General features: G+C 39.6%; 3 protein-coding genes across 3 annotated transcripts; 1 reads left to right on the forward strand and 2 right to left on the reverse strand.

Moving 5' to 3' along the window:
- Window positions 1-51: 51 nt before the first annotated feature.
- Window positions 52-3232, reverse strand: LOC110048311 (G protein-coupled receptor 161B-like). The gene is made up of 2 exons (XM_020754099.2): window positions 1577-3232; window positions 52-1441 (listed from the first exon to the last, which is right to left on the reverse strand). Exons 1-2 carry the CDS (start codon window positions 2049-2051, stop codon window positions 1071-1073), a joined length of 846 nt encoding a protein of 281 aa, XP_020609758.1. The 5' UTR covers window positions 2052-3232; the 3' UTR covers window positions 52-1070.
- A 143-nt stretch (window positions 3233-3375) lies between these two features.
- LOC110048307 (centrosomal protein of 76 kDa-like) lies at window positions 3376-10709 on the reverse strand. Its single transcript, XM_020754093.2, has 10 exons — window positions 10367-10709; window positions 9570-9761; window positions 8473-8747; window positions 7812-8159; window positions 7172-7335; window positions 6913-7033; window positions 6508-6612; window positions 6076-6183; window positions 5753-5970; window positions 3376-5081 (listed from the first exon to the last, which is right to left on the reverse strand). Exons 1-10 carry the CDS (start codon window positions 10650-10652, stop codon window positions 4943-4945), a joined length of 1956 nt encoding a protein of 651 aa, XP_020609752.1. The 5' UTR covers window positions 10653-10709; the 3' UTR covers window positions 3376-4942.
- Window positions 10710-10817: 108 nt separating this feature from the next.
- On the forward strand, window positions 10818-20686 carry LOC110048308 (pachytene checkpoint protein 2 homolog). The gene is made up of 17 exons (XM_020754094.2): window positions 10818-11047; window positions 11284-11449; window positions 12088-12205; window positions 12724-12779; window positions 12878-12918; window positions 13526-13575; window positions 13909-13981; window positions 14139-14202; window positions 14378-14464; window positions 14975-15081; window positions 15611-15679; window positions 17363-17447; window positions 17541-17581; window positions 17699-17716; window positions 18444-18497; window positions 18849-18918; window positions 19536-20686. The coding sequence occupies exons 1-17, from the start codon at window positions 10962-10964 to the stop codon at window positions 19629-19631; spliced, it is 1281 nt and encodes a 426-aa protein (XP_020609753.2). The 5' UTR covers window positions 10818-10961; the 3' UTR covers window positions 19632-20686.
- Window positions 20687-22446: the final 1760 nt, after the last annotated feature.

Genomic DNA, 22446 nt, shown 5'->3' on the forward strand with positions numbered 1-22446 from the left:
TGTAAATAGCAAGTTCAAGTTGTTAGAGGATTAAAAAACATATATCATGGCGCCATAAATAAAAATGACTTTATTCTGATGACATACTGAAATCTAGTCTGTTGGTGGTGTATAGTGGGTGTTTGATGAATTCCAAGCAATTTCTTTCCAAGATACAGAAGTTGTAAAGGATGATGAATATTTTGTGGAAAATTATTAGAACGGATCGGCTAAATTACCCCACACCAAGAAAGCAAGGTTACAAAAATTGACTGTTCTTTGGACGCGCCGAAATAGCGATTTTTTTAAAATTAAATAGCTACTACAGGGTTGAAGCAAGCTTTGCTCAAATGATTTGGATAAGTTATGAAGTTCTTTTTCAAACATCTTCTGGATTTACGTTAATAAAACCGGATATAATGAAAACAATTGCAAAAGCTGTGCAACACCTTACCGGGTCAGTATGATTGCACATTATGATGTTTGTAAAGCAACGCAAACTCGACATGCTAATGTTACAAGATCTTTGTTTTATCTAACACTCCTTTATCTTGATTGAAAGATGAAAAATAATGAGATCAGCAGAATTAATATTGAAAAAAAAAAAAAAAAAAAAAAAACAGTTGTAAAGGACAAAAAATGACAACGACGATGTTGAATGAATTTCACTGCAAGACCAGCCATTTTAATAACTGAAAGAGAAAAAGTAAATAATGATCTACTTTTCACGAGGGAAGACTTTATTTTTTTAATTCTGCGGCTAAAAAAACGTTATGAAGTTGTCGCCTTTATAGACCTCTTCACAATCTTAAGAGAAAATTGAGGCTTTAAGCAGTAGTTATAATTAAAGGTGTCAGTTCCTGTCCTAAAAATTAAAAACGGATTTTCAGCCTTCACTGTTGCCGAAGATCGGCTTGTTTGATGGGCGGTGTATATAAAGAATTCTGCAAAATGACGATTCGCGGGGAATTTCCTTCACTTGTGTACTGGCAGGAAACAGAAGTTTTCATTCCGTGCTCATTTTTGCTACTGATTAATCAAAACCCAACGACGTGAACAGTGTCGCGGATCACGTTATTAGAGATCATTTCCTACTCCAGTTCAGTTTGGTCTCTTCTTAGTTTGTTTGAACAAAAGCACGCTTGTCGAAACAGTCTTTTAAATGCCCTTCTGAAGTCCTTTCTAAACAGGCTGTAAGCCACGGGGTTAGCTGCCGTACTCAGCAATGATAACACAGTAGCAAATGTGTCCACAGACGCTGGAATAATTTCGTGATTCCATGTCACCGTTTTGATAAGTCGCGTTACGCTGAAAGGAGTCCACGAGAGAATGAATAAAACTATGACTAGAGTTATCGTTCGGAAACCTTTGAATCTGTAGTAGTTTCTCCACGCATGACGCCTGGAAGTTTTGGGTGTTTCTGCAGACGTTATCGTATCCACTCGCCTTCCTTGATGGCGCACTACAGAAATAATTCGAAAATAACAGAATAGAATTACCCCCGACGGAATCATAACACACAGCACAATCGTGAAAATACTGTAAGTTATCACTTGCGTTTTCCACTTATCTCCCGTTCCGGAGAAGTTATACGTACACATGGATTCATACTGCCCGTATCTGAACCAGCCTAGCACGGCGCAAGGGATTGTAAAAATAACAGCCCAAAACCAACTGAAAGCGATGGCTGTACAAATCTTTTTCAGCGTTACGTCCGCCCTGTACTTAAGCGGATGAATGATGGCGTAAAAGCGATCCCAGCTTATGAATGCCAAGCTTTCAAGTCCAACGATAGCCAAGCTATAATATACAAAGGCTGTTATTTGACACCACGCCACGCCAAAATTCCAGTCTTCTTGGATCAACGCGGCAGCGCAGAATGGTATCACAAATGTGACGGTTAATAGATCAGTCACCGCCAGATTAAAAAGGAAATAATTCGAATACTGCTGTCGAAGATCTCTGTCGCTGTAAATCGCCAAACAAACTAACACGTTACCCACCAGGCCGAAAATGAAAATAAGGAAGAGTACTCCGGCGAATGCAGACGCTTCCTGACTCGATAGCAACATGTCGTGTTGTTTACTGCAGTGTTTTCGTGAGGTCCCGAGAAATTTCCGTATCAAAACTCAGATAGTTGTGCGTTGCGTTGAAGTTTAGGGACTGGGGAGATACAACAAAGACTACCTGCTGGACTTCTTCATAGATAGTAAACAAAAAAGCTGTACTTTGTCACGTGATATGTCATAAAAAGCATTTTGAGTTAATTCATGAAAAATTACTTCATCCCTCGACATGGGACTACGTCAAGGGTTATAAAATCCCTCTAAAAGTGTTTGTTTACAAACGAATTACGCTAAAACATATTAAATCTTTCGTTGTGAAATGTCGATTTTTATTTTCCAGTGAGAGACCTACCGTTTTGAGTTGCTGTTTTCTTGACTTATCTCACCGGGTTATCCCAAGCCGTTCTGAATATTTCGAGAGAAATTTCTATTTTGCAATGTCGGATGTTTGCAAAAGGACTTTTATCACCTGCCTTTAGGAAAACATGCAACGCAAAGGAAATACATGTTAAATCAATATTCGAAGTCTGACTGAACAAGGTGTTGTCACTTAAGCAAAGCTTCATATCCGGCCGGGAGGCAACGTATAACCCCACGGGAAAATAGTAAATTCTTAGCATCAAACGGTGAAGGAACTATTATATCGCCTTTCACACTGTTTTACAAAACGAGTTTCAGTGCTGTACTGCATAAAGAAGGCGCTAATGAACCGAACAAAACAGCTCTGATATCACTCTGAACGGACAACATAAAATGCAAAACAAGTTCTACCGTAGAGGGGAGCGTTTATTATCTATATTAGAATCGGAAGATATCATCTACTTTCAGAGCTGAATCTTAATATAAGTTCATAGCCGTTGTCATAAAAACTGGGAGAAGGAAAAATATTTTGAGGTTTTTTATTAGGGGGGGTATTGTTTTCGGGAGTTCCGGTGGGGGAATAGGGAGTGCTTATTGCATATATGTTGAAAATCTAATTCCAAATATCCATCGGCTTCTGTTCGCTGTACAGCGAGCGCAACTGACACATTTTGCAGTAACTAAATGATCTCTATTTCCTTATGTCTTTTTCTCGCCAGGCCGTCGTTCTAGATATATTCTTATCAAGTAAATTTAAAAAGAAAACAATGTTTAGGCCTTCTAAGAGTCGTCGCTGGTCACATCAACCTGCACATCAGATTAATGGAACTGTAATGGATATCATATGGACCTAAAGGTATATATTGGCCGTAATGACAAAGCGGTCGTTTTAATGGAGCTCCCGTAAGTCGGGGCCAGGAGGTCGGGGCTCTGTTGCAATTCTTCCGTGATGTTCAACTTGAAACATCTGTCATACTTGGCACCTGCCTCTATAAGCACGTTTTATTGAACTGAAAATTTTAAATAAAGACAAATATTCTAAGACATATTTTGGTTTGGAATCCTAGTGCAATGTCCTCAGTCGATAAATACGAGAAGTTAATTAGAAGCTAACTATTACAACCATGATGATGCATGAAAAATGAAACTCTTTTCACACGTAAAATAAATGAAAAAGAGAAAAAAGTTTCAACGGCTTCCGTCCGAGCTTAAATTTGAACGTGCTTCAACCTATTCCGCGGACGTGAGCAGAGAAAAGCACTTACCGCAATTTGCTATTTATAGAGCTCAGAAGATTCCGGAAAACCAGCAGATGTCATAAAGCTGTTAAAACTAATGACAACGCGTCAGAATTAAATGGAAAAGATTATATTTCATTACGTTATCTATTCAAATTGCAAATGTCCACTTAGCCTGCGAAAAGGCTCCCGGCGAGCCCGAACGAAGGACAAACAATATAAACGTCCTGCTCCGATCGCTTCTCTCTCCGAATTTTCTCGCCGAATTTTTTCCGCCCTCGCCGGGAGCCTGTTCGCAGGCTGACGTTCACTAGTTTGATGAAACATCTTTTTTTTTTTTATTTTATTTACATTAGTTATACCAGGATTATAAGTTACATATATACAAGAAAATGATAATAATATAAAACAGATCCACTTCCCGTCGTTTAGTCTTTCCACAGAAGTTTATATTTTTGCTACGAGTTGTTTTTCTTTGAGAACGCGAGCGACGCAAGCGCACGAGAGCGGGCGAAAAACGATGAAACTATTTCAGTCTTTCCCCTTGCGTTCGGGCTTTTTCAAACATCCTGCGGTTTTTAGAGGCTCTATAGACAGACTAACGGTCGTTACGTTACATAACATAACACTACGTTACGTCACTTACTGCGAAAGCAAAACACAGCTGAAAGCCAAGAATATCTTCGAAGAAGATGAGTCGTCAAAATTAGGCAAGATTGAAATGAATCGGAAGGTCATGCCGAAAAATAAGCAGATAGCTGGATGAGAAGTCGGTTGCCAGGTCTAAATCTAACGTGTGGCGTGGGCTAAGTAAAACGTCGTACGAGAGCGCGGAAACATTTATAGTACGCCCGATGGAAACTGATCAAGTTTGAAATGTGTGGCGAAATCTGATAGGAAATACTCTAAGAATCCTTAGCGTTTGTTATAACAACTAGATTTTGTCATGTGATTAGATTGAGATGGGCTGTGAAATGACCGGATTCAGCGTTCAATTCTGTGAAATGCCTATTTAACAATTAGACCCGTGGTCCTTGAGGGCGAAGGGTCTAATTGTTTTAGTATCACCCAACTAGTCGGACAGAAAAGGCAATAATAAAGTTAGCAAATGCAAGTTGAAGAAATATTTATTTGGAAATAAAACGAAAGAAAGCGTCACGCTCGATTGCGCCAAGTTCGCTGCTCGAGGACTATTACTAATAGTCCTCTAGTAGCGTAACCAATTAAAATGCAGGATTTGCATTGGTGCACTAGTTGGGTGATACTAAAGTAATATATCACAGGAATAGAGAATTATGGTCACAAGATTGACCGATATCTGACAGCAAACATGATCCATACTGCGCACGCGCTCTCAGGGTAGGTAAATACTCGGACCCGAACTGCCAGCCTCACGTGATCTCCTCGGCAGCAAATGATCTCTTCGCACACCGGAGACCTGGAAATGACAAATCCTTTGAAAAATTAATTTTTCGCTCTTTCAAAAATGCACAAGTTATTTAAAGATAGTGTCAACAAAAATAAATAGTTCTCCATAATGCTTTGAAGTATTCCAAAACACCGCAAGTTGATAGAAAATCCGGCAATGGTTTGATTTTGTAGAACAGTATTTATAAAACAACAGGAACTTACTGGGAAGTGAGGACACTGGTAACCATGGCGAGAATGGAAATGGGAGGCACCTTAAAATCTCGCACCTTTAACTTGGCTCGGTTTCTGTGACTCTCCGTATGATACCATACAAGCAGGTAAGGTAAGGTGAGGTGAGGTAGTCTGCTCAAGAGCCAAGTGGCCCGTCAGGCCGGTGCATATCTCCGTCTCTGTCGCATGAAGCGACTAGAAGTATTTTTACTCCCCCCTGGATGGGATGCTTGTCCCATCGCAGGGTTACCTCCAGCATTAAATTCGTCGGTACCCATTTATAGCCTGGGTAGAAAGAGGCCCTGTTGCCGTGTGAGAGTGAAGTGTCCTTCCCAGGAACACAACACAAATTTTCCAGCCAGGGCTCGAACCCAGACCGTTCGACCCGGAGTCGAGCGCACTAACCATGAGGCCATTGTGCCTCCGCGCAAGCGCATCCAAGTTTATAATATTCGTATGATACCTCACCTTAGACACGTGGCAAAAGCCCGTCTTGCATTGCGGTGTACGAACTGGATAGGAAACCCTTTGAAGGTATGCCCGTCCGGGATTGCTCTTCTGATGGCTTGTTGAAACTCTTCATTTCCGGCGGAAACTCCTGTGCTGTGTTCCAATTCATACGCAGCTAGCGCTGGAGTTAGAATGTAACTTAGCTCGTCATCCCACGTTGTGTTCAAGCCAAGATCCTTAGGATAAAAAAAATTGAGAACTCTATAAGTTAATAACTTAGTTAAACTTTGGAAACTCCAAGAAGGATTATTTTCCTTGTCTCATTCAATTGATTGCTTTACCCTTCTGTGATCCGTCACCAGGCTCCTCAGCTCGTGCTCCATGTCATTACTAACTAGGGCCGAGTCCACACTGGGAGGGTACAGAGGAGGAAAGACTGGACCACTAGGCTGCGGCGATAGAGACAGACACGTTACACAACCTACATTAAAAATTACACGCAAACAAGGCAGGCGATTGGTTTTGTCGAACAATAAATAAGATAGGAACGACAAGTACACGACAAGCAAACGTCGTTAAGGCATATATAAGGAATAGGATTAGTGAAATAACGGCCTAATGGTTATTGCTCTGTTCTGTTCAAGGAGCCCTCCCAACCAGTCCTAGAGAAACTGGGTTAAGAAATATCCTAAGTGTTCTATGAATACTTGAGATGCATCTAAACCTAGGGGAGGATCCTCCGCTTTATGGTATCATAACAGACTAACTCTTACCAGCAGTTTAGGCCCACACACAGATCTTATTGCTTCTTCACTCATGCTCTTCCATCGCGTTTCATTCTGAAGCTCAAACTGACAGACCTCAACCGAATCTGTGGGCTATGAACAATAAACGTGATATCTCTGTCACTGCTGAATCTCGAAAAAATGTCTGATACAAGAATAATTTAGTGCAGTCTAACGGCAACGACGCCATTTTTTAACATGGCGTATGTGTTTAAAAACACCAACTGCTAAATTTGTTTATGCAGAAAACCTCCTCATCTTTTACACGCTTAACACCGTAGCGCAGTGCAAGTGCAGTGCAAGGTTATGCACCTTGAAGGCAATCGGGCGTCACCAGAGTCCCTTTCAGAGTAATAGAAAGATCTGATCATTCAAGCTAACTTGATGTCTGACCTGGCTGTTGGCGTAGAAGGAGCGGTGGTTGAACACACATCCCACTGTCCTGTACGGGTGATCAGCGCGTGATTGCTTCAGGGCGGGAGGATCATCTGGGTTAATAGGACGATGCGCGTACCTGTCAGATCAAGAGTAATATTTCGGCGCTGAACTTATAAAAACCGTCACTGAGTTCAGTGACAGTCCGATAGAAAGGTTTTCAGATGACAATATAAAACAATGAGTTTGGTTTCAAATCTAGGAAATGTTTACACACCTGTGAGCGGTCAAACTCTCCCAAAAGGCGACTTCTCCCTCGGGGCTGATTGTCATAACCCAAGTGTGGGCTGCACCTTTAGCCTTGGTGCCGACACAGACATACGCATTGAGGCCAAAACCCAGCAGGAGACTACACAACAGAACTGCGTGGTCCTCACAGTCCTTGATGTGAAAAGTAAACAAAAACAAAGACCAGTTTAATTAGGAATGTCAGAAAATTGGAGGAAGTGAGAGAGACAACGATCACATGTATATTATCTGTGTTCGCAGATTTAATTTTCCTCATAACATATTTACATATATTTATAACATTCCAATTAAACTGAAACTTCCAGGTTAGAAAGGTTTCCGGATAATAAAAGAGTGGCTTCATATCATTCTAAAGGCATACACGACAAATGCTAAAAGGGAATTCAGTAAAAAAGTGTTGTACCCCACTTTTAGCTTGATACTATTCCCAGTAGGCTCGTCGCTCTCTTTCACCATTTTTCCTGTGCAGGGATTTTTTGGGGGAAATTGTCCAAGCACCCCCGCCCCCGCCCCCCTCAATAAAATAATGGTCCATCCCTCAGTAGCGGAGTTCCTCACTCCGGTCTTCCATCACCATCATCTTTTTTTTCCTTAAAACGTTGACCTACCCCTTTGCCTTTGCACAGAAATGCATGTAAACTGCTCCACATCTCTGCCTTTCCACCACCAACTGATGGCGCATGCTCATACCCCAACAGACTAACAAACCTTGCAGCCTGTCGAGGACTGTCGAGCAGTCTCCCTGCACGAAGAGGACACACAAACGAACACACTGGACGATTTGTACCACACTCATCTTGAGCAAAAATTTTAACAAGTCTGTTACTGTGTGATGCACGAATCTGCAGAAATTCCCTCCACCACTGTTTTGCATAAACTAAGAAAAGTCTTTCTCTCTCGGCAATTCTGGAGTGTTCCAAGTTAACTTGTGCTGTTATGACATCTTTGGTTAAGATCTGTAATTTTTTTAAACATTGTTATTATCAATAAAAGATGATAGCTCTCATATTACCTTGTTGAAGATAAATAGATAAATACTTTATTTAACTTTGAGTAATTGGGCTTTGTTTCAAAACCTAAAATTTAACCAAATAGACTAAAAATTATGAATGTGTAAATCGCGAATGCATGAGTTTTAATTTGCACTGCAGTGCCAATCAAAAATTAACGGTGAATTAACCTGCTCCCAGCCAATTACAAATTAAATAAGTTAATAATTAATAATTAAATAAAGCCAACCTATGTAGCCATGCTAGAATGCACCTTTACCTGACTCAGTCTTGGAATTATTTCAAATTTTGTGTCTAATATTCCCATAGGTACTTTAGCCTCAGCTCCAACACCGTTAATTTCAACAGAACATGCTAGCCGTCCATTTGCTGAAGACAGAATGTCTCTCCATGTGAGAAAATGTGAACCAATAAGTGTTGTGTCCCCTGAAGGATCTGTTTTAATAAGGACTAGATGAATGTGATCTGATAGTGATAACAGAGTTGCTGAGTCAGCCATTTTGCCTCCATCTTTCTGCAGTTCTAATAAAAAGCCTGTGGGAAAAGGTCCATGTTAGTGATTATATAGGAGAAGCAGAAGCTAATAATTAAATCTCATTCAAGAGAGGTCAAGGGTTTGACTTGTTGTTAATATTTCAATTTAGTGCCGAGGGTGCTGATTATTTTTGGTAGCTCAAGGGAAGGCACTTATTGAAGAGGGGGCACTTGTAAGGAATGAGGCATTTCTTTCTTTCATTACATTCAAATGAGCAGAATTCATAATAATATTATTCACTTGAGTAATCAGTCTATTCTATGTCACTGTCTTAAATGTCAATTTTGCAATGGGGGTACTTACTGTATGGGGGCACTTATCGGATGTGGTTGATTAATGGATGGGGTCAGTTATTAGAATAGGGCCCCTTATTATGAAAACATCACTTCAGGGGAACTGTTATTACAAAGGGGACCTTACTGGAAGGAGGACCCTAAATCAAATCATTATGGTAGCTCAATATTGTGTGTTGTTTTTTTAGGTAAAACAAGTCGCCCTCATGTAAAATGGCATGTAAAATGGCAACGGGGAAGACTTGTGATAGCCCAGCATCCAATCCCAAGAGGGTATCAATATTACAGAACATGAATCAAGGTGAGTGTCCAAAGCCCAAAAGCCAACGATCCAGGAAATCTGGACACAGGGGCAGTGGAATTTGCAAAAAGAGCATAACTCTGATAGGTTTGAACAGTCACCCAAAAAAGTTCAAACCTACCCTCCCCAATTTCCAAGACAAAGCAGATGAACATGGGGAAGGAGAGGCCTGTAGCCTTCTCAGCCCAACTTTACATCCAACTATAATTAAAAATATGTGGATTAACCTTCATTTATGTCTGGTTCACATGCACAAGGAACAGGCCTGGATCGAAATCTCTGTCCTTTAAAGTGAACATATAAGGTAAACGTAGATGTAACTTTTCCTGGCATTGGTTCAGGATCTTGTAGATGTTCCAAAAATGCTTTTCCACCAAGAATCTGAAGATATAGGTAACGTTTGGTGGGATCCACTCCAACTGCAACATACAAGAAAATAATGTTAATCATCTACATTGTGTATCATTCATAAAAATGAAAAATGCCTTGGGTTGCATATTTCTGCTTGTCACATAATTCCTCAACATTTTGATATTCAATTTCCTCTTTCATCAAATCCATGGCATGTCATTACAACTATGAACATAGCCATAAGAAAAGTTAAGACTATTTCAGTCAGTCTGTCAGTCCGTCAGTCAGTCCAACTGTTTGTCCATCAGTCATTCAATAAGTCTGTCCATCCATCAGTTAGTCAGTCAGTCAGTCTGTCCGTCCGTCAGTCCCACTGTTTCTCCGTCCGTTATTCAGTCCGTCTGTCCATCAATCAGTTAGTCAGTCAGTCAGTCAGTCAGTCTGTCCACCTGTCTGTCTGTCCGACCGTCGGCCGGTCGTGAATACATTGACTACAGAACTACTAAACTAAGAAACACAACATGCGATTAAAACTTAAACATAAGCTTATATCATCAAGCTTCCTATAAGCGGTTTAAAAATCTGCGAAGCGAACGTAGTTGCAGCAAGCTGGCTTTACTCGAACAGATTGTCTTAATACAAACATTTCTGCTGCCAAAGCAGATTACTTAACCTCTTGTGGGAATTTCTTCGACAGTGTCTGGCCTCCCTTTATCTTTTGATCGTCTCGGTTCCCTTTCAAGGCCTTCGAATTTTAGGGTGTTCATCACATCATCAACGATACCTCGTTCTTTCAGAGCATTTAGCAACCCCGCTTCATCGATTCCCGAGCTTTCAGGATCGTCCCCTCTAAAAGACTCGTCTACGTACTCCTTAATCCTGGAATGCACGTTCATTTGCGATAGGTGGCTGTGAATGATTTGCTTCAGTTCGTGAACTTTTTCTGATGGAAGTGACATGTTTTTCCTGCAAGATATTCCGTTCAAAATATGGCGCGGAACTTCCGGAAACGGAAACTGCGTAGTAATGGCCTACGCTTATTTTATTTGTTTGTCCGCTGGTTGAAAATAATGCAGAAACAATGTTTTAATTTGGCGCCTGTGAATTTTGAGAGTAGTCGCTGTTATTAATTACGGGCTCATTTCCTCTTGGCGCAAAAATTTGAACGTACGAAAAACATTTTTTCGCAGTAAATAAGTTTGAAATTTAAAGATGTATCGCGGATTTGAAGCAATAAAAACTTTCACAAGGTCAAATTAATCACTATTATGGAGCAAGTCCACGATCTCTCTGAGGCTCTCCCATCGCAGGCTCCTCTTATTTACCATGTCGAAGTTCTCCAAGATCCTTGCAGGTGAATATATATCTGTTTTAAGTTCTTTGCTCAGTGGATTTTTGACCATTCGTTATCTGGAATTACTTTTATTAAAGCGGATTTTGCGGAATAATTTATATAAGCTTATATCTCCTCTTTCTTTAGAAACAAGCGTCCAATAATTTTTCCGTTTTTCAAGGCTTATTTTTAAATTTCTGTGGAATTGAAGAGGTTCAATTGAAGCAGAACTCAATTCCAATCTTTTGTGTTCATAGCACGGCTCGTCCAGGCGTTATAAAAGAACATGTGAGGAAGTTTTTGATGTACGAGGCAACAGTTTATGGTGACACTACTTTCACAGAATTCACAGATGGGTTTTTAACCGAGCATGTTAAGTCTGTGTGTGTCTGTGATACAGAGATGGTGTCCAAGGACAGACAGGTCAGCTAATGATTTGCAGATTATGTTCCATAATTATATGAATACTGAAATTATGGTAAGGAATTATATTGGGTCAATATAACTTGTCATTTTATCACAGCCTTTGGAAGTCATCTTGACAAGAAAGCAACACTTGTCAGAAATTAGAGTGTTTGTATGGAAATCGGATGGCAAATATTTTTATTAAAAATTGAATGCGTCCATTTGTGCTTTAAATCTTCCTTACATTTGTATGTAATGATTATTTCCTTGAACTTGCAAAGCCGTATAAAAGGTAATTGACAAACGTATGCAAAGTTGAAAATGTGACTAGACATTTTCCAGTACAGCTACATTGCTCAAATTTGGTTGATGCAATCCTTTGTCTAGTGTCTTAACTATGCTTCTCATAAATTGTACAGAATTCAATTTTTGAGGTTTTTTTTTATGAGGTAGCTGCCCATGTTGGATTTTTGACCAGAGATTCTAGAACACAGCTTTGTCCATCCAAGGGTCTACATGGTGGGACTGGTGTGAGAAAAATTGGACTCATTTTGGAAACCACATCATCCTAGAGTCAAAATGGTCATAAACGTATAGCCATTAAATGTACTGTTTGCTATATTATAATTATCATGATTGTTGATCTTGTTTTTCAGAGCAATCTCAAGAACAGCAAGCTAGCAATCCATGTTTTCCAGCTGCATGATGATGGGCCAGCTACTGAAGAGTTAGAAGAAGATATCGCAGCTGCCAATCACTGGCTTCTTCCCTGTGGTATACATCATAGTCAACCTTTGACTGTTTTGATATGTGTCCTTTTTAGAGTGAATGTTATATGTGAACTTCTAGAAGAGGGAAATGATTTGCTTTTGTTACTTGCACATACAGTAGGCTTTTTGGTCGTTCACCATTTTGAAAGGGGTGAAAACATAACACAAAATTTATAATAAGTGACATAACCTTCCTGAAAACTTTCCAGAGTGGCTTGGTTTGAGACCCAGACAGAAATTTGAGTAATAGGGAAAGAAATTATTGTCAATGGCACAGGCCCCTCAGGTTTGACATGCAGTAGCAGTTTACAGAAATCACATGTTAGTGATTGAAATACATACATGTATATGTAGGAGAGTTGTTCAATATTAAATTCCCATGTAAATACTTTGATTTCAAATGTATTGTTTCATCTATATAGAGAGACATAATTCAAAGACTTTGGGGATCAATTTTGACAGTTATATTACAGAAACTCTAGGAACAAAATGTAAATTCAAAAATTTTAATTTTTTTCTCAGAGGATTTTCATGGAATCTGGGATAGTTTGATATTTGATTCAGATGTAAAAGCCCAGGTAAGAAAACAGTTAGATAGTTTTACCGTCATTATGTCCAGAATAAATTGTTATCAAGTTATTCAATATACGCAAGTTTCATTGTTCTTCTTTTACAGCTGATTAATTATGCGATGACAACTTTACTCTTCTCAGACAGGTTAGGAATCATTCTCATAGCTATGTTAATAAATACATAACATTTTATAGATTATGCAATCTAGATACTTTCAGTGGCAATGTGGGGGTTAGGTACTGGTACTGGCAATTATACCACTTGAAATCTGACTGTCAGTGGTTTGGGACCTGGTCTCAGCTGTCTTGTTGAGTTCTTAGGGCAGACACTTTACTCTGCAGTGTAAAGTTAAACTACTTTGCAGCCATTATTAGGGTTTTCATGCAATGGAGAAAGCGTTGTGTGATGACCCTAATAACGGCTGCGAAGAAGACTATGTACAACTTGGTACCAGCAAATTGTTGTGTTCAGGAGAAAATGGCGAAAACGCTTGGAGACTCTTGCATGTACCATCTATGCATGACATACGTGTCTGTTAACTAGTGTGCGTTGGGAAGCAAAGGTTGAACTTTACTTGCATGGAAAAAAAATTAAATTAATAACCCTTGCAGGCCATAAGCCATTATTTTGTTTTGCATCCTGGTTTTGTAACTTTCATGCACATTTTTGCATTCTCTTCATTTCCTTGTTGAAAGAAAAATATCTGTGAAAAGGGTTATGATCATAATTTTTTTGTTCCCTTTTTACTCAGGGGTGTAAATAGTAATGTAATATCATGGAATCGAGTTATACTTCTTCACGGTAAGGACTACAATCATTTTGTGTCCCTGTACTGTTGACAGGTCTTCTATAAAACTATAGAGTATGTATCATACCTTGCCCTAACTAAATTATGTCCCTAAAAGAAACCTTTTGAAGCTAGGCCATGTGTGGTCCTCTCTGTACTGTGCAACACTACATTCACAGGGTAGAGAGCATCTACAGTTGTGTGACAAAGAGAAGACCCACAAAACAGTCCAACAGAAATCTGACATAATTCTGTGAAACTAGTGACCATGGGAATATTATTAATAAAAGTAAATATGTAGTGCTGAAGAATCAGTATTTAAAGGGAGTTTAATAACTTTTTTGTAGGTCCACCGGGAACTGGTAAAACATCTCTCTGTAAAGCTCTGGCTCAAAAGCTGAGCATCAGATTGTCAGATCGGTAAGTACAGTTTAATCTGTGTACATACATGTATTTATCATATCTAATATTAGGCAATTAAATTAACTGTCTAAACTTACAAGTAAATGTATTTGTTGCAAGCAGGTTCCTATTACATTTGCCACCGAACTAAGATATTTAATATTTTTTATCCTAGATATTCTTATGGCCAGCTGATTGAAATAAATAGTCACAGTCTGTTTTCAAAGTGGTTTTCTGAGGCAAGTTTTTAAATAAATAGAATCATAATTAAATAACTTTTATAATGCTGTTCTATTGACATGTCTGGTTTCATTTGTTCATTTTCATAGCAGAATTCTAAGGGCCTAGCTAGCTGAATTGATGAAATTGTTATTTGTTTGTTTCCTAATAAAATTTTCCTTTTCTCTTTAACAGAGTGGTAAATTGGTAATGAAAATGTTCCAGAAAATCCAAGAATTAATTGATGACAAAGATGCACTTGTTTGTGTTTTGATTGACGAGGTATTTTGAAGTTCTTAAATACTAATGTGCCTTACCCTACAATGCTTGCAAAACTTAGGACAACTGCTACATAATCTATGCTCTTAGAGTTATCACAACGATTTGAAATAGGCAGCCATGTTGCTGGAGCAGGTAGCAGATTTTTCCATCTTTTTCTAAAGAAGCCCAGTAGAGTTAAGGTGGCTGACATCATGAAATAGACGCGGGGCTTTCCTGACCATTTCAAGTAGATGGAGAATGTTTTGTAGTGGGCAGCACTCAGTATTTTCAGAGATATTTTTTATGGCAAGCTAGCTACTTTTGACAACTTTTAACTTCTGACTCTCTGCACACATTGCACACCTACAATTCTGTTATAGGCCTGCAATGCATGCTGATGGCTGCAACCATGTAGTCCTATACACCTATTAGAAAATTAACGTGCCTATTACTCGCTCACTAATCCTCTTTCAAATCATATCTGATTTGCACATAATTAGTTTTGAGGTATACGTGTATTTGTTGTTGCAGGTTGAAAGTTTGACTGCAGCTCGTAAGTCAGCAATGCAGGGCCAAGAGCCATCAGATGCAATAAGAGTAGTTAATGCTCTGCTTACTCAAATTGATCACATTAAAAGGTGCTCTTGACATATATATCATTTATGATTTAAATAACTAGCCAACCTCATTCCCAGCCCTCCTAATTTCTAAGGGAAAAGCCCTGGGAATAAGATTGTTAACTAGCTTTTCAGATAATATCCTTGATAATTTAAATTTAATTGCAGTTAACAAATTATTCATTCCTATACATATAAAATCAATTTTGGGACTGACTACCATGCCATCCAGGGGATGGGGGTGGGGGAGAAAGGGAAACTTACTGGGAGTGGGTGGGGGTATTTAACAGCACATCCAGGTTCCTGATTCTTGAATTTGAGGGCTGACTAGCATGTCATCGGGGTTGGGGTTACTGAATAGCATGCCAATCAGGCGTGGGGGTGGGACGGGGGTAGATAACAGCTATTTGATTCTTTCACAACATAATATAATATGGGGACTGACTAGCATGCCATCCAGGGTGGGAAACTGATAAGCATGGCATTCAGGGGTGGGTGGTAAGTAACAACACTACTGCAGTTTCTGTAGTTCTCTTTGATGATGTTTCAGATTTCCCAATGTAATCATTCTCACCACCTCCAATGTTACGGGAGCTATTGACTTAGCATTTGTTGACAGGTATGTTGATAAATGAAATTACAAATATATTGTATTTTGACACTTACTAATCTCACAAGCTACATGTAGCTGAGTAGGTCAGTAAGCTTCCTTATGGACAGGGTGGCAACTCCTGCAGTAGACAACACTTAGGGGACCGTTCATTTTTTATGAGGTAGGTGGGGCTGGTGGGATTTGGGGGAGGGCGTGTGAAAAAAAAATGGCTTTCGAGGGGGGCCCCTTTCCAAAAAAATAAGGGAAAAGGGGGCTCACGTGAAATATTTTAGTAAAACTTTAAAATGGCATAATGTTTGAATATCAAAAAAATTGCTATAGAATAAACATAGAAGGCAGGATACAAATTTATTACAAACTTTCCTTCTGCTTTAAAAAAACGTTTGGCGAGAAAAAGCATTTGTAGCTACTGAAAAGAAGTATATAACACTGTTATTTTCGAATGCAACTTTCACTGGCACTCATCTTCATCTTCGCTGTTGTCGAGTTCTTCGTCGCCGCTTGTGCTGCTATGGGAGTCTCTTTCACCAATGCTGCAAGAAGCAGCAATGGTTTCCATCAGGGTGTACTCTTCAGGGTACATGAAGGTGTAAACATAATCTCTGACTTCCTGCTCAAGGTTGGTGGTGATTCTGCTTCTTGCAGCATTGGTGAAATAATTCCCTTCCAAGAGCTGTGCGATGTATGGCCCATCTCTTCTAAATAACGACGTGGCGACATCCTCAACTTTAATACACTCTTCCAGGACGGCCGTTCTAGGAGGGTACACGAGGCATTGTGGAAGATCATTTCCTAGCGGGTTTCCAACACAGATTCCATAAACTCGTTGGACGTTGTTTTCAGTCCGCTTCCGCTTTCTTTCATTTGACTTTCTGCGGTTTTCTTTTTTCCTTCTCCTTTTGTTGATGTGCTGTTTGAGGATGCCCTTGAATATGCTGTTATAATTGCTCTTATTTTCTAGTGCTTCCATGTCCTGCGTGACCTTCGTCAACTTAGCTTCTATACATTTGATCTGTTTTACATTAAAACTGTGGGCATTCATCAATTCAGATGATGAAAATGCCAGTGAGAGACCAAATGCCACACGTTCATGGGGGCCATAACTAGGAGATCCGAAATTGAATTTTCTTTATTTTGATTTGTTTTTCAAACAACAGCTCTCTGTAGTATAGGGATTGTAAATATTGTCTTCATAGTGAGCACAATAACGTGAAGTGGGGGATAATAGAGAAATATTAAAAAAAGTTGAAATCTAAATATTGTTTGTTCAATTTTTTTTGGGGGGGGGGTCATCCCAAAAAAGGACCGCTATAAGGGGGGGGGGCATGTGAAAAAATTGGTAAGCGGAGGGGGGGGGGTCATGCGATTTTTAAATGGTGCTTCCTAAATCCCACCAGCCCCCCCTCCCTCATAAAAAATGAACGGTCCCTAGGTGCAAGATATCAATTTGCAAACTCTATTGCTTATAGTTCAGAATCATTTATGGACACAGATCTTATGAAGCAAAAAGTGTCACATTAGTATTATCTTTAGTTAATGTCTAAATGTCTTTAGTTACCGGTAATGTCTAAATGTCTTTAGTAATGTCTAAATGTCTAATGTTTTTCTACAACAAATGTTCAAAAAAGAAAACAAACAAGATTAATTCGTAAAGTTGTTTGTAAATAATACTTTTATTAATATCCACAGGGCAGATATCAAACAGTACATTGGACCTCCATCTGTTAATGCGATATTCTCCATTTATCACTCCTGTATAACTGAACTTATGAGGGTAATAAATTTGATACCTACTGAATTCTTAATGCTATATAATCGAGTTGTCACATTGAATCACTGTGTTGTTTTCTCATTATTTTTCCTGCAGGCTGGAATTATCTCACCTATACAGCAGATACTCGGCATAAGGTTTGCTAAATCTCATTGATTTTTTTTTTACTCTGCCTCCTTACATTTCAAATGAATTTTTTTAACGTATTGACACTGTTTTCCTTTCCCTTCTTCTCAACAAAATCGCCTTTACAGAGACTTGGAGGTATTGCGGTAAGTGAAGTTCCAATGAGTCTTTTTAGATCTTGTGTCAACAATCCAGTGTCTCTTTCCCGGCAACTCACATGTACTTTTTCGTGTGGAATGTAGGCAAGTGCTGCAATCACTCTGATTGCTGTAAAACAACAACAACAACACAGGGTTCGTACGGGTCCTGGAAAACCTGGAAAGTCCTGGAATTTTATTGCGGCATTTTCCAGGACTGGAAAGTCCTGGAAAAGGGCTACTGGTCCTGGAAAGTTCTGGAACTCTGTTAAACTCAAGTAAAAAACTATGAAATGTATGGCAGACAGTACGGAGAATTAACATTAAGATCTTGGGAGTGAAAGGGTTAATGTGAATTTTAGAGTCTGAGAAAAATCAATCTGAGTCCTGGAAAATCCTGGAAAAGTCCTGGAAATTTGTTTCTGAAAAAGGGTACGAACCCTGGACAACAACAAAAACAAACTGAGGACGTTTTTTGGTATTTTTCCTTGGTCTGCCGTCTTATGCGAACCATGGAAATGAGGGCATAAAATGTCCATAACCGTGCAGTGAACCCACTCGTTTTTCTCTTGCTCAACATTTTACGTCTCACTCAACCGAAGTATGGTGACTCTAACTTCAGCACGCTTTAACTTTCATCGCAGTCTTCTTTTCCTCGTGAATCACTTGAACAACGATAACTTATTACAGCGAGAAAGATTTCCGTCAAGCTTCTGTATATTAACTTTCTTTACAGTTTCGTCAGTAATGACGCTACAAATCTTAGCCTGGAGCTTCTTGAAATAGCCAGGTAGGTTTCTGTACCCTTATACATTATATTTTGCTTTTAGATGTTGGTGTCCATTTTTAATTTCTTCTTAGTATAGCTTACTATATGCAAACCGGCCGTTCCTCTTTTGCTTAGCTCGTCGAGCTTGACACCAAAACAAAAAGCACCAGTAAAGAAAGACGCGCGAAATTCTGGTTGCGTTGTTTTTCGGTCTATTTTTTTTTTGGCTCTTGTGCGTGAAACTAGAGCCGAAAAAAACCCAATGCTCTCGCACGCTACACAGGCTCTCTCGACTTAGCGAAAGAGGGACATGGCATTTGTAATTGTTTATTTTCTTATAATATTGTTGGTATTTCTGGTTTCTTGCTGTAGGAAAAGTCACGAGTTGAGTGGCCGGACTCTCAGAAAGATCCCGTTTTTAGCCCACGCACGACATATTCAGGTAAATTTCGGTCGCTTAGTTCCATTCCATTCTTTCGGAAAAAAACTTATTTTTGAGCTCGCTCTTCGGGCAAGGTATATCTATGATACACTAACCAGTAACCCGAAAGTCATTCTTACTAATCCCCAGAAAATTTCTTACGAGTATAAATTCTAACAGTACTTCTGTAATTTGAATGTCCTCAAAAAACTTCACTTGCCCGTCGGACAAGTTTAGGACAGAATTCACGAGCCCGGCTGGAAAGTCCACAAGCCCGAAGCTATCGGACACGACTTTATCTGCACGCCGGTTAAAGGTGCTTTGCGCATCTTGAAAAGTTTAGCCTAAATTAATCCATCCTTTTAAAACCATCCTTGATCCTTGACTGCATGTTTATTATTATCTCTTTGGTGTTTTTCTATCTTACTGAACTACTATCTTCAGGTTTCCTTCAATTTAAATGCAATTTTGTACGTGGCCAAAATAACTCAAAATACCGTGACTGAGCTCTATTAAAGCTGTGGATTGTCATGGATCTTTTGGTCACTTCTGATTTTTCGTCTCTAATTTCTCCTCGATCTCTGTCAATTCATTGAGCTTGTTTGAAATTTTTTTTTACTGTTTTGTCTTCTCCCCAGACTCCTACAATCACGCTACCGGGCTTTTTGAGCGCGCTGTCCTGGACGGTGGATAAGCAGTTTGAAGATCGAGATAATTTCAAAAATGATGATTGACAGCTGTCCATCTGCTCAGAAATAAGCACGTGCAAAAAATGAAATACTGTGCAACATGGGCAGAGCTATGCTTTTAAAGCGGATTTTAATGGTTGCTATGACTCCTGATGGCCCATTCCTTCTTTGATACATGTCTGCAGGGAATCATGGTAGTTGTATTCATCATCTTGGACCGGATATTTGTTCTGAAGAATACAACTACCATGATTCCCTACAGGCACGTCTCATAACGGGAATTGGCCATTGTTCCGCCATTGAGATCAAATTGTACAATGCCATTCCACTTTTCCTACGGTCTTACTCGCTATTATTTCAGTTGCACTGTATTGTTTGCCTTGAAAATGTTCGCATTGCCATAGATGCAATTGTAATACGCTGTAGAGTGAGCCATATGTTTTTAATGACTAGCGCGGAACGGGAACCAGAGTAGTCTAGTAAGAAGCTACGCCTATCCAGTTGCTACGGCGGCAAATAACGTAATACAACGTAAAACAACTAAATTGAGGCAAAAACGCTGAAGCAGTCGTAAGCGCCAAAAATATATTTCTTAGCCCAAATCACGATTGACGTTACCTAAATTATGAATGGGCACCATAAGACCCCTTTCAGTTAATTCCCAATCTGGAGGACAAAACCATAAGATTGTTTTGCATTTGAAAGATTTGTTTCTCTCAGGGGAGAGAACAACCACTGTTTTGTCCTCCAGATTGAGAATTACTGAAATGGGTCTATTGGTCGATAAACATGGTTGTTATGATTGGTTACAATAGAACACTTAAGCAAACAAAGATATTGCTAATACTTCCCATAAAAAGATAATAGATTTTTACACTTACCTGCCGTCGTGGCTGGAATGTTTCCGATACGGAGTAAATCCTTTCGAAAGAATTGTAGTCAACGTAAATTTGTGATAGCTTTGAACTATATTTTGTATTTCCCTTCTTTTTTAGTACAGTGTTGGTTTTATTACCGTTTTCAGCAATAGCTCAAAAAGCTGCCGAAAAAGTCACCCGGTAGCAATGTGTTTTGCGTAAGTAAAAACGTGAAATTGAGAATTGTCTTCATAGCTTATTCTGGACAAATACGCAGATGGTCCTCAATTGAAGTGTTATGCAGTCATCCTATCACAAACCGTGTTTCATTCCGACGAATTTTATCCGTCGAGCTTGTTCTGGCCCAATCTTCATAGTCACCGAAAAGTAAAGAAATCAGAGGAAATGTTCGTTTCCCCTGTGTTGTTATCCGGTCTTTGTCCACACCCAAAATTCAATACTACGGGGAAGAGGTTTAGTATGTTGTAAGGATACAGCCGAGGAGGTTGCCGTAGGTTCTAATTAATACATCTTTTTAACCAAGCGTGAGGGTCGTACTTGGACAATATCGGCCTGGGGTCTTCACAGTGCGCTCGGTCCGTGCAAAAAAAGACTGCGAGGTGAGGGCTGATATTCTGCCAGTACGGTCGCGAGCAAGCTTGCTTTGTGAGAGTTTTTGCCGCACGCTAGCGGATTTTTTGTCGTAGAACTGCAGATTTTTTGTCGGGGTCAAATCGGGTTAAAATTTGTCGGGCCATCAGCGAGCTGCACACCAGCCGATTTTTCGTCGCGACTAGTCACTTTGAGGCTTGGGGCCGAGTCATCCAAAACCAAGATGGAGCCTATTCCACTCACGTGACTCTCATGACATTTCCTAATTGGTTGAGGCGCGCGCGAGCCCCGACAAATTGTCTTGGTCCACCGCACTAGCCGACAAGGCCCGACAATACATTTTGAGATCTAGCACTATCAGATATCGCCCTACAAGCCCCGATCTTGTCGCAGACTTGTCTGAATTCACCGCACACTAGCCGACAAGTGAAGATTTATCGTCGGCCGACAAAAAGTCGGCTAGTGTGTGGCGGTCTTTACATGACTAAAATGTTTCGAAAAAATGCTACGATAACGGACTGAAAAAAGCGCGCGAATCTGATTGGTAGCAGAGTAGGTGCACACTCACACCTGATGTTAAACAAACCAGAAGGGAAAGAGAGTTGGAAGAAAAAGAGAAAGGAACCTTTTATGTTTAAAGCAAGTTCTTTCAGAGACGTTAGCTATAAAACAACCAAAAAAATCTTCAAGGGTGATCGTGTGGCATCATTCGGAACACTGCGGTTCAGTGCTGAGAGAATGTTGGACCGGAAAAGAAGCAATCTCGTTTGATTTTATTTTGATAGTTATTGGACCTCTGAACTAACTTAGTCTTGTAACAATGAGTATTATTGATTGCAATCGCCTTAAGGCCCCTTGTGGTTAACGAAAGTTGTTTTCTGCACATAGATTTTAAAAAGCAATGATCAGTGAAAATCGTGAGAGAAGTTTTGGGAGGCAACCGCGATACTTCTGGTCAAAGGAACTCACCCTAGCAAAGTCAAAAAAAAAAAACTTGAAAACCTTTCGAATTACATTCGGACATTTTCAGATGTCATTCCCTGGGCACACACTCTGACTTTGCATTTTGCAACTTGATAATGACATCGTAAAGATATCGAAACGTTTTTCGAGAGACACCTATCAAAGAAAATTTTTCAGTACATGCAAGCCTCGATTGAGGGAAAAAATGCGACCCAACCCATGCGCGGGAAAAGTCGCGTTCACCAAATCACGACGGTGGTTCAATTGGTTAGACACGTGATTGGCTTTAAAAATCTGTCAGGTTCGCTTTTATTTGTCTATAAAATGCACGCGTGTGAGGCGCCGTTTTTGTAAACTGCAGGTAGCAAAAAATAAAATACATTTTAAAGCCATGATTACTTATGAAAATTGTCCGAAAATTTCGCAAA

The sequence above is a fragment of the Orbicella faveolata genome, unplaced genomic scaffold (genome assembly GCF_042242905.1).
Source record: "Orbicella faveolata isolate gen_17 unplaced genomic scaffold, um_ofav_v1 contig_3, whole genome shotgun sequence".
Taxonomy (NCBI): Eukaryota; Metazoa; Cnidaria; class Anthozoa; order Scleractinia; family Merulinidae; genus Orbicella; species Orbicella faveolata.

Bases quoted from the DNA above. Each gene is read 5' to 3' on its own strand.
- LOC110048311 (XM_020754099.2), bottom strand. From the start codon at position 2,051: ATGTTGCTATCGAGTCAGGAAGCGTCTGCATTCGCCGGAGTACTCTTC. The intron at 1,442-1,576 runs GTACGTATAACT...TTATTTCTGTAG, and splicing joins CGGGCAGTATGAATCCATGT to TGCGCCATCAAGGAAGGCGA.
- LOC110048307 (XM_020754093.2), bottom strand. From the start codon at position 10,652: ATGTCACTTCCATCAGAAAAAGTTCACGAACTGAAGCAAATCATTCAC. The intron at 9,762-10,366 runs GTTAAGTAATCT...TGTATGTTGCAG, and splicing joins CGAAGAAATTCCCACAAGAG to TTGGAGTGGATCCCACCAAA. The intron at 7,336-7,811 runs GTAGGTCAACGT...TTTCACATCAAG, and splicing joins TTCTGTGCAAAGGCAAAGGG to GACTGTGAGGACCACGCAGT.
- LOC110048308 (XM_020754094.2), top strand. From the start codon at position 10,962: ATGGAGCAAGTCCACGATCTCTCTGAGGCTCTCCCATCGCAGGCTCCT. The intron at 11,048-11,283 runs GTGAATATATAT...TTGTGTTCATAG, and splicing joins GTTCTCCAAGATCCTTGCAG to CACGGCTCGTCCAGGCGTTA. The intron at 13,576-13,908 runs GTAAGGACTACA...ACTTTTTTGTAG, and splicing joins TCGAGTTATACTTCTTCACG to GTCCACCGGGAACTGGTAAA.